The following is a 12,093-nucleotide window of genomic DNA, read 5'->3' as shown; positions in this document are numbered from 1 at the left end:
TCCCCACTGCAGGAGGAGAGAATCAACTCCTGAGGGTTGTCCTTTGACCTCCAGTCATACACCGAGGCATGGATACCTGCAGTCACATCACAGACACACAGACACACAGACACACAGACACAGACACACAAACACAGACACACACACACACACACACACACACACTAATAATAGTAATGGGTTTTTTTTTAATCATTTTGAGCTGGGCATAGCAGCACATATCTTTAATCCCAGCACTTTTGACGCAGAGGCAGGCCAGGCTCTGTGAATTCAATGCCAGTGTGGCCTAAGTGAGTTCCAAACCAGCTAGAGCTATACAGCGACTTTGTCCGAAAACAAACAAACACAAACAAAAACAACAACAAAACCTCAATAGTGATTTTTTTCTTAAAACATATTTTTGAGGGCTGGAGAGATGGCTCAGAGGTTAAGAGCACTGACTCCTCTTCCAGAGGTCCTGAGTTCAATTCCCAGGTCCTGTTCTTTCAGAGCAAGCATTTGATTCAATGGTCTGTCCTCTCAGCCTCCTCACTGGTGAACTTAGAGGCTGTGGCCTAGTGAGGATTTTATTGTTTTGTTATGGCTTTGGGGAGGGCATATTCTTTTGTTTTTGGTGGTGGTGGTGGTGGTGGTGGTGGTGGTGGTGGTGGTGGTGGTAGGTTTTTGGGACTGATGGAGCTAGACTGACCTGGAGCTTGAGATCCTTTTACCTCAGTCTTTCAGTTTCTGGAATTACAGGTATGCGCCCTCATGCCCAGCTATCAATTAATATTAATTAATGAATTAATTTTTGAGACAGACTCTCACTATGTGGCCCTCACTATATCTACCACTATACATACCAAGCTGGCCTCAAGTGCATTCTGTACCTCAGACGGCCTCAGTGTTGTCCTGATTGTTTATTTTATTTCCATCCATTTTCACTTTCATAGAAGTAGAGCTGTGAGATGACCACATGTAGTTTAGAGTTCCTGGAGACTGCGATGGCTGGCTCGTAAGCGTGCTCTGGCAGGAATGGGTGCAGAGGGCAGGGTTTGGGGCTGTGTTTTGAGCTACTTCCTGGCGAGCATTAAAGCAATAATTCAGATGTGGGTGTGGTACAGGCAGAGACCCCTGGAGTCGGGTAGTGCTGTGCTGTCTTTGTGATGGCTTTTTAAGTGCATGGGACACAGGACATATTTAGGCTATGTACTAAGTCTGCAAGTCTCTGATGACATTTTTCACCCTGTTCTTCCAGGCTTCTCAAAAAACTGAGATCAGGAATTCTCTGTGCCACATGATTGTGGCACAGCCTGCATGTCTAATTGTCTTGTCAGCATTGACTCTTCATAGCTCTCCAACTCTCTCACTGGTTCTTTATGGAGTCTGACATACATTACCATCGTGAATTCACAGGCAAAAGATGGGAAAGACCTCTCTTATCAGAAAACTCACTGGAGTATATCATGTTGGTGAAATTAAGTCTCAGCCCCTGGGGTGGGGAAGGTAAAGGCCAGCGTCCTCCTGTACGTAACGCGGCTGGCCTTGAACTTGAGATGACACACTCATCTCTCAGTCTCAAGAGCTGGGGTTACAGTGCATACCACCGTGTCTGGCCAGACTGGTATCTTTAACAGAAACTCAAATAGCTAGAGTTTGTATTTTCTAGATTTTTTTTTAACTTGCTGACATTCCTGTCATTTCAGCTCTGGCTTAAATATTTTATACCCAGGTGAAACGGAAATCAATAACTTACTTAAGCTGGTCTTAACAGAAGGTGAGGATTATCTTTGAACAACTCTGTGTGTGTGTGTGTGTGTGTGTGTGTGTGTGTGTGTGTGTGTGTGTCTATCTGTCTGTCTGTCTGTCTGTCTGTCTGTCTGTCTGCGTCTGTCTGTCTATGTGTCTGTGTATTATTAAGAATTCAACCTAGGGCTTTGAATGTACTAAGCATTTACTCTGCCACTGATTGTATTCCACCACCCCCTTTTAAAAAATATTTATTTATATATATGAGTACACTGTTACTGTCTTCAGACACACCAGAAGAGGGCATCGGATCTCCATTGCAGATGGTTGTGAGCCACCATGTCTTTCCTGAGAATTGAACTCAGGACCTCTGGAAGAGCAGTCAGTGCTCTTAGCCGCTGAGCCATCTCTCCCCCTTTTTAACTTGGGAAACAATTTATTTATATTCTGTATCCTAATTGTTTTATCTGCATGTGTATCTGGGTACCACACACCTGCAGTCCCCATGGAATGCCAGAAGACATTGTTAAATTCTCTGAAATTGGAGTTATAGAAGGTGTTAGGACTCCATGTGGGAATCACTGTGCCGTCTCTCCTGTTCCCTTTGAGAGAGAGAAAAGAGAGTATCGCTAAGTTTCCCACACGAGCTTTGAATGTTCAGTTTTCCTCAGCCTTCTGAGTAGCTGAATATGCTATTCTTTCCTGTTCTTCAGGAAACTGCTGCACTGTTGCAGGGCTTCTCATTTTCTTCCTGTTAGTCAGCATACTTGAAAAAGTGTGTATGTGGGGCTAGAGAGATGGCTCAGTAGCTAAGATCATTGGCTGTTCCTTCAGGGGACTTAGGTTTGGTTCCCAGCACCACATGGAGGCTCACAAACATCTATGACTCCAGCTTTAGGGCATCTGATGCCCTCTTCATACCAGGCATGTATACGGGGCACATGCACACATCTAGGCAAAGCACACATAAAATACATCTTAAAAAAGCTGTGGCTGGGGGTTGGGGATTTAGCTCAGTGGTAGAGCGCTTGCCTAGGAAGCGGAGCCCGGGCTATGGGGCCGTTTTGCTGCTGTTTGCTTGAGTCTAAACTCCGTGCTCCTAGGTTGTGCTCCTAGGCTGTCCTCCATCTATTTTTTTGGAAACTTTTTAAAAGTAACATCAGTTTTCTTTGAGCAGGAGGTGCCGTTTGTTAAGACATCGTTCCAAGCTGACCTCGAACTTGTAGCAGCCCTCCTGCCCCAGCCTCCCCGATGCTGGAAGCACAGCCCAGTTAGAGAGATGGCTTCTCTAAGTTCTGTTGCCAGGGTCACTCATGGCTTTTTGTCCTGTATCAGGAGAGAGAAACAGTGGACTCTCCCAGCTTCGGGATGTGATCCTCACCAACTTAGCAGAGCAGCTTCAGAACAACCGGTTCGGCAGCGATGAGGACGATCACTACAGGTGAGGCCTGCTAGTTGTCTCTCTGTGGCCGACTAGACCCGCCCCCAAGAGCAGCTTCAGAAGAAGTGATTTATTTGGACTTTGCAGTTTCCAAAGGATAAGGTTGCATCCTGGTGAGGAGGCTTGGCTGCAAGCAGCAGGTGTGATGACAGGCGTGGGGAGCAGAAATTATGAGCTCGAAGTGGTACAAGACTTTAGCTCTCAGAGCCTGCTCCCAGGACACTCGTCCTCCAGCAAGGCTGCACCACTAAGACCTCTCCAAGCAGCACCAGCAAATGCCCCCGCCCAGGGGGACATTCTCATTCAGACATAGCACAGCTACTGTGTTGGCCACGACTAGCCTTTTCTCTAAGTGATAACTTACATGTAAATGTGTTTGGTCATCAGTTTCCTGCTATAGCTAATAAGGTGGCCAGAATATTGAAACTAAGCTCTGGGCCCACTGAGATGTATTGAACCCTGCAGCTGTCCTAAGAGCTGAGGCGACTTGTTTCAGTGTGGTGAGTGGGAAGTGCCTGGGGCCTGGCAATGTCCTCAGCAGGAGTGATGGTGAGGGAAGTCTAATGGGCAGCTGGCTTGCTCCTGTGAAAGAAGCTGTGTGCCAGAGTTACTAGAGTTAGGAGTTAAAGGCTACATAGTAGTCTTTGGTTTTCTGGTCTTTTTTTTCTTGTATTTACTTCTAAAATACTTGAAGTAGGAGGTAGGGCACCATTTTGGTCTGTGGTGTGTCTGGTTTAGTTTGACTCGATGACAGTGATTGGCTTCCTGACTGTCTCAGCAACTGTACTGTGTATGCTTCCATGTTTTCAAGACTCAATGACGAGCTCTTACACTACATCCTGAAGATTGTTGTGCGAGAATCCTGTATCCTCATCACCAAGTGCCAGACAGTCTCCAAGGATGATTTCCAGAAGCTCCTTTCAACGGTGCCTGTAAGTGAGGACCTTACTAAGGGAGTGTTGTCTCCTCTCAGCCAAGTCTGTGGATGACTGGCTTCCCCAGAAATGTACATGTGGGCAAGTCTGCTCCGAGAACTTTCCTAAGAGGGAGAAAAGGCAGAGACCATCCTTCCCGAGGCTGCTGTCCAGTGTCAGATGCCTGACTGTGTGAATGTGGAATTTGGGGGTTTTATAGTGGAGTTTCCTCTGTGAATTTCCTGGGTTTTAAGCAGTATGTTTCAGAGGCTGGGGGAAGGGAACCGAGAGGTTCCTGAAGGGGTGGGGTGGCGTGCGCTGTGGAGATGTGAGTGAGACGCTGAGCCAGTCTCAGAGAGGCAGTGGGGCCACGTGTGGAGGTCAGGAAGGCCAGTGAGCATCAGAGCCTGCACTCACAGTCGTGCGTCCATAACTCCACAAGAAACCCTGGACTCTCTCTCATGTGTGTTTCTTCCTCTTTTGTTTCTCTGATGGACGTCTTTTAAAAGCATGAGGGGTATAGGCGTCCTTTCAGTCACAGGGAGTCACTTAGTGTCCTTCTTTGTGTTAAGGCTGCATCCTCCTGCCTGCGCTATCTGATGGCGGTTCAGAATCACCTTCTCAGTAACACTGTTTTGATTAAGCCTGATGACAATGAGGACAGTGACAGCTCCTTGCAGGGAGAGACATTGAAGGTACAGGTAAACACCAAGCTTTATTTCCAAGGCGCTTTCTGCACAGCTGCTGAGTTCTGTGTGTTGTGAAGTTCACTCTGAGGCTGCTCAGTGCTTCGTTGTCGTCCGGTGCTTGCATGTTTGTGACTCTCATGATGTGTTGTCGTATGCTCTGGTGGGCTCTGTGCCTTTGTTTCTTTTTGTTTTGCAAGAATTATAAGTCTGGCACTCACAAGTGATCTCATTACACCTTAAAGTCAGTCTGAGAGCATTCCATTCTGATCACTTCCAGTATTTGGATGATTTTATTTTTTTACCTAAATAGCTTAAAATGATAAATTTAATCTTTAGATGAATAATTTCTAATCATATAGTTAATTTAATTTTCTGTTACTATTTTTAAAAAGTTAGCATCTGTGTAAACTCAGTCAATTGTTTGCATATGATAATATGGCCCTGCACAGATGTTTCTATAGCAGTGGTTGTTGTAATTCTGACAGATAGTCAGGGACCTCATTTGCATTGCTGTTAACATTTTCATCTTTGAGAGCTGGTGGCATATACCCTTAATCCCAGGACTTGAGAGGCTGAGCCAGAAGGATTATGGAAAATCGAAGGTCAGCCTGGGCTACCTAGTATGTTCTAGGCCAGCCTGAAGCAGTGTGCGAGCAGTAAGGTGGCTCAGCGGGTGCTTGCTGCTAAGCGTGAGATCCTGAGACCCATGTGGAATGAGAGGGCAACTCTCTACGGTCTCTCCTAACCTCCACAGTCAAGCCTGCTCTTGCCGAGGACCTAGCTTCAGTCCCCAGTACGCAGGGCAGCCCACAGCCATCAGTAACTCCAGTTCCAGTGGCTCTGACCCTCTTCTGGAATCCATAGGTACCCGCACACTGTGGTACACATAAACTCGTGTAGGCTCATGTACATATACAGAAATTAAAAAAAATTAAATTGGAGCTGTGCATGGTGGTCCATGAGTTTAATCTTAGCTTTCAAGAGACAAAGGCAGGTGGATCTCTTTGAATTTGAGGCCAGTTTGGTCTACATAGTGAGTTCTAAACATACCAAGACTACATAGTGAGACCCTTATTTAAAACAAAACAAAACAAGAACCCAAAAAAAACCCCAACTTTTCAATGAAAATATCGAAAGCCTGATATAGTGACGGGCATCTGTAATCCCTGGCCTTCGAGGCAGAAGTAGGAGCATTGGCGCTGGAGCTCATCGTCTGGTCGGTGCACAGTGAGTTCAGAGCTAGTCTGGGTACATAGGACACAGTATCGAACAAAATAAAGTGAAAAGTAATTGTTCTTGCGGGAATTAGATTGGTATGAACTCTCTGACTTGACCACCCTGAAAATGCGGCTCAGGAGGCCACAGCCCTGGCAGTAACAGCCAGTCCTGCATGTGTCACTTGTCCAGTCTGAGTTTCCTAAAAGATTTCGAAGCCTGCCTGGTCTACAGAATGAGTTCCAAGATAGCCAGGGGTACTCAGAGAAACTTTGTGTCAAACAAACAAACGAACAAACAAAATTAAGAAAAAAAAGAAAGAGAAAATTGCATACATATGTAGAAAGACTCTTGCCATAGGCAGAATGGGTTTGGTGTTCTGGGCTAGGGGGTCTGGGCTAGGAGGTCTGGCATTTCCAAGAAAATCAAGACCCACAGATGCTATGTAGACATAGTTCACTACATGTATTTTTTTTTTTTTTAATCAGAAAATAGCGATGAACTGAAAGCTTAGGGCTATTGCCTTGTTTGCACTCTCAGAAAGTCTGTGCCACTCTTTTCTGTTCAGTAGCCCATAGCTGCTGCTGCTTAGCTGGGCTTCCCGATGCAGTGCGTTTCACGTGTGCTAGGCTAAGCCGCTAGGACAAAGCCACCGTATGCTGGTGCGAGCGTGCTGTGGTTTGTCTCATCTCAGTCGCCGCCTGTCCGTGCGCTTTTCACTGTTGTGTTTTCTCTTTAGCTGTGCTCAGAACTCCCAAGACAGTCCTCCACCCGGGCAGCGTCTGGGCCTCCAGGAGCGCTCTCATGCTGGATGGGACGGACGGGAGCTAAGCCTTGCTGCTAGGCACCCAGTGCCCTCCCTGTGAAATACTGCATATTTCTAGCTGCACTCCAGACTCTGGCCTCCCAAATCAAATTCCTACCTGCCACCCAAGAGGAGCTCACTGCCCTGGGCTTCTACTGGCCACATCACTTCATCTGGAAATGTGTCGTTGAATAAGCATGGCATCATGTTGTCTGTGAGTGTGCATCTCTCATCACAAGGCTGGAAACTAATCTTACGGTCTCTTCTGCCTAGGAGTTAAAGACCAGTATTTTGGCTCTTGCCACCCAGGTCCTGACTGGATGTGATGAGGTACTGGAAATGTTGCAGCAGGTCACCACTGCCCTCATCAACAGTGACATGCCTGACCGAGAGCAGAGGTGAGCATGGGGATTGCCAGCTGCAGCTTGTCAAGTGAGAGCCTTTAGTGCACCTCGTGATCATCTACCGTCCACACGTGTCTGCAAGAAGGGCTTGAGACAGTATTGCAAAACCAAGGGCAGTGGTCCACTCCCCTGCGCCTTTAGATGAGACCTGGTGTGAGCAAGGGTCTGCTAGGCAACCTGGCCTCCAGTGTGGTCATCGGGTTCAAATCGGCCTTGCTTCCTTTCCTATCCTATCCTTTCCTTTTCTTTTCAGTTTTTTCCTTCCTTTTTTCCTTCCTTCCTTCCTCTCTCTCTCATTTCATTCATTCATTCACTCATTCATTTTCAAGGCAGTGTCTCTCTATATAGCCTAGCTGTCCTGGGACTCACTATGTAGACTAGGCTTGAACTCACAGAGATCCACTTACCTCTGCCTCCCGAGTCCTGGAATTAAAGGTGTGCGCCATGACTCCCAGCTCAGATTTGCCTTTCACCCATCTGCCTTAGAGCTGGCCTGAGTTCCTTTGGGGAGGAAGTGACCTAGTGTCACCAGTGATGGTCTGCTGTCCAGAAGATGGCACTGTCACAGCGTCTCGGCGTTGGCTCATATTGACTCTTCAGAGGCAGGGGCCTGGAGGGAGGGAGTCTCTTCTACAGTAGCAGCCCTTCCTCTGCCAGGCTTGCTTTTCAAGATGTTATACACTGGGTTTTTAGAATTTGGACACTGAGATATAATGATCTAATGTGAGCCTGCTGCAGTCTTTGCCTCAGTGTGTCTGTCATGTGTCTTGGGTGGTGCCCGTTAGTAGATGGCAGATGGGACCACTATAACCCAGGGAGGAATTGCACCTGGACCTTGTGACGATGTTTGTTCCCTACTCCCAATGCGTGGGAATATGTGGGGTGTAACACCAGTTCCCTCAGTAACTGGAGAACTCACTATCCTCGCAGCAGAGAAACGCAGTATTAAGTGAGTGGCTTTAAAGATTAATTTAAAACACACCTATTGGGGTTGGGGATTTAGCTCAGTGGTAGAGTGCTTGCCTAGGAAGCGCAAGGCCCTGGGTTCGGTCCCCAGCTCCGAAAAAAAGAACCAAAAAAAAAAAAAAAAAAAAAAAAAAAAAACCACACCTATTTAGTAGTCAGATTCATACACAGAGAAAGTAGAATGGTAGTTATTGAGGCCAGAGGGGAGAGTTATCACTGAGCAGGTGTAGAATTAGGGTTTTACAGGATAAAGAGAGTTAGAAAGAGGGACAGTAATAATGGTTGTACATTATTCTAACTGTAAAATATATGCTTCAACATAGCTAGGATAATAAATTATGTTAGGCATATCTTACCACCATAACAATTATTTAAACAAATTTGCCTGCTTCTATGATGCACATGACCTCAGCTGCTACCCAGGAGTGGAGGTCCCAGAGGGTGAGCAGGCCCATCCACTCTGTAGCCAACTCCCTCCTTTCAGACTCAGCCCAGAGCCCAGAGCCCAGAGCCCAGAGCCCAGAGCCCAGAGCCCAGAGCCCAGAGCCCAGAGCCCGGGAAGGGCACCAAGCACTTAGAAGTCACAGCACTTCAGGACCCATTTATGAAGGGCCGAGAGAGACCTGGAGAAACGTGCTGTGGACTAAAACGCCTTCTCCTCTTCCCCAGTGGTGGAGTTTGGAGAGAACTGACTAGTTTAAAGAGAGAATGTTGAAGAGGATGGGCCAGGCCCACGATGATGGTTGCTCTCATACATGAACGTGCTTAGGATATGTCCTTTCCTGAACTCCTAGGTTAAAAGGCTTGGAGCAAGTTACCAAGGCCACTATGCTTGGTCACCTCCTTCCGGTGTTGCTGACCTCCCTGATGCACCCCAATCTACAGACCCTGACCATGGCCGACGCCTTGATGCCTCAGCTCGTGCAACTGGTGCTGTACACCAGCCAGGTGGGGCCCCATAGTCCACTGACCAGCTCTCAGCTACTGCCATGAGGGTGGGGTGGAGACCACTATACACACAGCCAATCCTTTAGAAGAACCGAGAAAGCCTTCAAGCCTAAAATACAAAGTCGTGTGTCCAGGGACTAGATTTTAGTTGTTTATGTGACTTAAGTGGCTGTGGTCTAGCAAGTGTTGATGGCTGACCAGCTGTGAAAGTGCCGGTGTCAGCACTGACAGCCTACTGTACCTCCAGTGTCCTGAGTTCTTGCCTGCAGAGAGTAAAGTGCAGGAGGGGGAGGGGACATGGCTTCTCTAGTGGGCATTTCTGAGAGAAGGACGGCGACAGGGACTGTGAGGGTGCAGTGTGGCCTGCAAGTTCATATCTGGAGCTGCCTGGGTAAGACACAGAGATTAGTCCCTGGGAGTTCTGGGGGTCTGGTTAGTTGATATTGTTGTTCTTCTATGGAGTTGCAATCCCCTTCAGCTCCTTCAGTCCCGCCCCTAACTCTTCCACTGGGGTCCCTGGGCTCAGTCCAATGGTTGGCTGTGAGTCCGCTTCTGTCTTAGTCAGGTGCTGCAAGAGTATGGGAGGGGCCGTGGCTCCAGCTACATATGTAGCAGAGGATGGCTTAGCTGGCATCAGTGGAAGGGGAGCCCTTGGTTCTATGGAGGCTTGGTGCCCGAGCGTAGGGGGATGCTAGATAGGTGAGGAAGGAGTGGGTGGGTGGGTGGGGGAGCACCCACTTAGAGGCAAAGGGGAGGGGGAATGAGTTGGGGAGGTTGTAGAGGGGAGACTGGGAAGGGGGACAACATTTGAATGTAAATAAATAACTAATAAAAACTGCAAGTTAAAACAAATAAACAAAAAAAACCAACCAAACAAAAAAGACACACTGATGGTTTATGTTTTAGACGGCCTTGCTGCTTAAAACCCAGTGTCCGGTGTTTGCCGAGGTGGGCTGTTCCCCGTGTGGCACCTCAGACCAGAAGTGCAGGCTTTTCCCTGATGAGAGGTAATGTGTGCATTCGGTGAGAGCCTTGCATTCTTTTTACAACAGCAACTCTTTAACTAGGGCTAGCTAACTGGGAAAGAAAATACTTCAGGGCCAGAATTTCATAGCCAGCTACAAGATTATTTTAAATTTATAGGGTCAAGTTAGACCCTTTAAGTGAATTAAACCATTCAAAATTGACTTGAAACTCTTTTGTTATAGTGGGCATGCAAGAAAGACTGAGATTGGTAGATTAATTTTGGGGTGTGTGTGTGTGTGTGTGTGTGTGTGTGTGTGTGTGTGTGTGTGTGTGTTGGTTTCTGTTGTAGCTGTGAGGTTTTTGTTTAGTTTTTAGAGAAGCTCTCGCTATGTAGTCTGCATAGATACAGTCTATGCACCCAGATTGGTTTCAGACTCAGAGAGGTCTGCCTGCCTCTGCCTTCTGAATGCCGAGTTTGATGGTGTACACTACCACACCTGGCCTGGCTTTCTTTTTAAAGATTTATTTATTTATTATATATAAGTACACTGTAGCTGACTTCAGACACACCAGAAGAGGGCATCAGATCCCATTACAGATGGTTGTGAGCCACCATGTGGTTGCTGAGATTTGAACTCAGGACCTCTGGAAGAGCAGAGCTGGGGACCGAACCCAGGGCCTTGCGCTTCCTAGGTAAGCGCTCTACCACTGAGCTAAATCCCCAGCCCCGCAGTCAGTGCTCTTAACCACTGAGCCATCTCTCCAGCCTGGCCTGGCTTTCTTGTTTTTAAGGAGATAGGGGATCAAGTGATGCAGACTCCAGCCTCTCATGGAGCTGGAACTGCAGGGCAGAAGCTTCCCTGTGTAGAAGCTCACTGGGTAGCTCAGGCTGTCCTTGAATCCTGAGCCTCCAGCACGTGCCTCCCCAGTGCTGGGTGTCTTAACAGTGAGTCGCTGGCATCAGGACAGCTCTGTAACAAGGCTGAAGCAAAGGAAGTGACCTCATGCAGCCAGGTCCAGATTTTAAGTTTGTGTTCTGCAGCTTGAGGCTCTGGAGTTCTTGCAAGCTCGATGAGAATGGAGAAGGGGGTTCACAGTCACCTCTCCTGTTGAAATTTCACTGGAAAGAGCTGGAAACTCGTGTTCACTGAGACAGTGGGGTGGGGGAAAGCAGCCCAGCCTGATGTCCTGCCCTAGTGACATGTGACAGGCGTTAGTGAGGCCTGTTGTTGTGCGTCTCTTGAAGAAGTGGGAAGTGCACTGTGGTGCTCTGCACTGGTGTGTGAGAAGTATGTGATGCCCACTAACAGGAAATAAGAAATCCGACAGAGCGTGCTCAGACGCTGCCTCTTGCTGCTGCGAGCCCCCATGGTAGAGCACTGCCGTGCCAGTGGTGTGGGGAGTTGAGGACGGTTTCTTCACTTGGGCTCTGTGTTCCAGGTTTGCTTTGGTTTGCTCTCCTTCCTAAGCTGCACTGCTTTCTCTTGCTCTGGTTTTAGAATGCTAGAAGAAAAGGAAGAGCCAGGCTTTCTCACCGGCTTAAAGATCCCTGCCCCGTGGGCTGCTGGGAAGACCGTGGAAACAGTACACCCTGTCAGAGACAACTATAAGTTTAAAGAGACTGTTCATATCCCAGGAGCTCGCTGCCTCTATCTACGATTTGACACCAGATGCTCGTCACAGTACGACTATGACAAAGTAAGCGGGAGCCGTCGTCACTGTGTCTCGACTTGGCTGCTTCTTATTTTCCTTTGCACTGGTCGCCATTTCTCACTAATTTCTGCCTTGTGGCCCTCTCAGGAGACTCCCCTCAGACAGTGCTTTGTAACGGGTAGACTGAGGAAGCTGAAGAGCCTGGCCTCTGTGTCTGACAGCAGTGCTGTAGGCGTGTGGACGCTGTGTCTTTAAGTGTCCATGAGCTTAGCCCTTGGACACAGGACTTCCAGTGACTGCTGCCTCCGCCTGCCCTCTTGAGAGTGGTGTAGATGTGTGACACTGTTGATCTGCAAAGGTCTCA

General features: G+C 47.8%; 1 protein-coding gene across 15 annotated transcripts in view; it reads left to right on the top strand.

Annotated features, from left to right (window-relative positions):
- Positions 1-12,093, top strand: part of Hectd4 (HECT domain E3 ubiquitin protein ligase 4) — a 148,896-nt gene that overhangs the window by 66,290 nt on the left and 70,513 nt on the right. For 11 of the 15 annotated variants that reach the window (XM_087578473.1, XM_087578471.1, XM_087578470.1 and 8 more), the window contains 8 exons: positions 1,686-1,756; positions 3,064-3,169; positions 3,981-4,101; positions 4,656-4,784; positions 7,066-7,190; positions 8,957-9,110; positions 10,017-10,117; positions 11,576-11,774. In XM_087578473.1, the coding sequence (XP_087434599.1) occupies positions 1,686-1,756; positions 3,064-3,169; positions 3,981-4,101; positions 4,656-4,784; positions 7,066-7,190; positions 8,957-9,110; positions 10,017-10,117; positions 11,576-11,774 (1,006 nt within the window). 15 annotated transcript variants of the gene reach the window in all.

This window comes from Rattus norvegicus, chromosome 12 (assembly GCF_021556685.1).
Source record: "Rattus norvegicus strain SHRSP/BbbUtx chromosome 12, alternate assembly SHRSP_T2T, whole genome shotgun sequence".
In the NCBI taxonomy this organism is placed as follows: domain Eukaryota; kingdom Metazoa; phylum Chordata; class Mammalia; order Rodentia; family Muridae; genus Rattus; species Rattus norvegicus.
The sequence above is the reverse complement of the archived record's forward strand: the minus strand, read 5'-3'. Positions and strand labels throughout refer to the sequence as shown.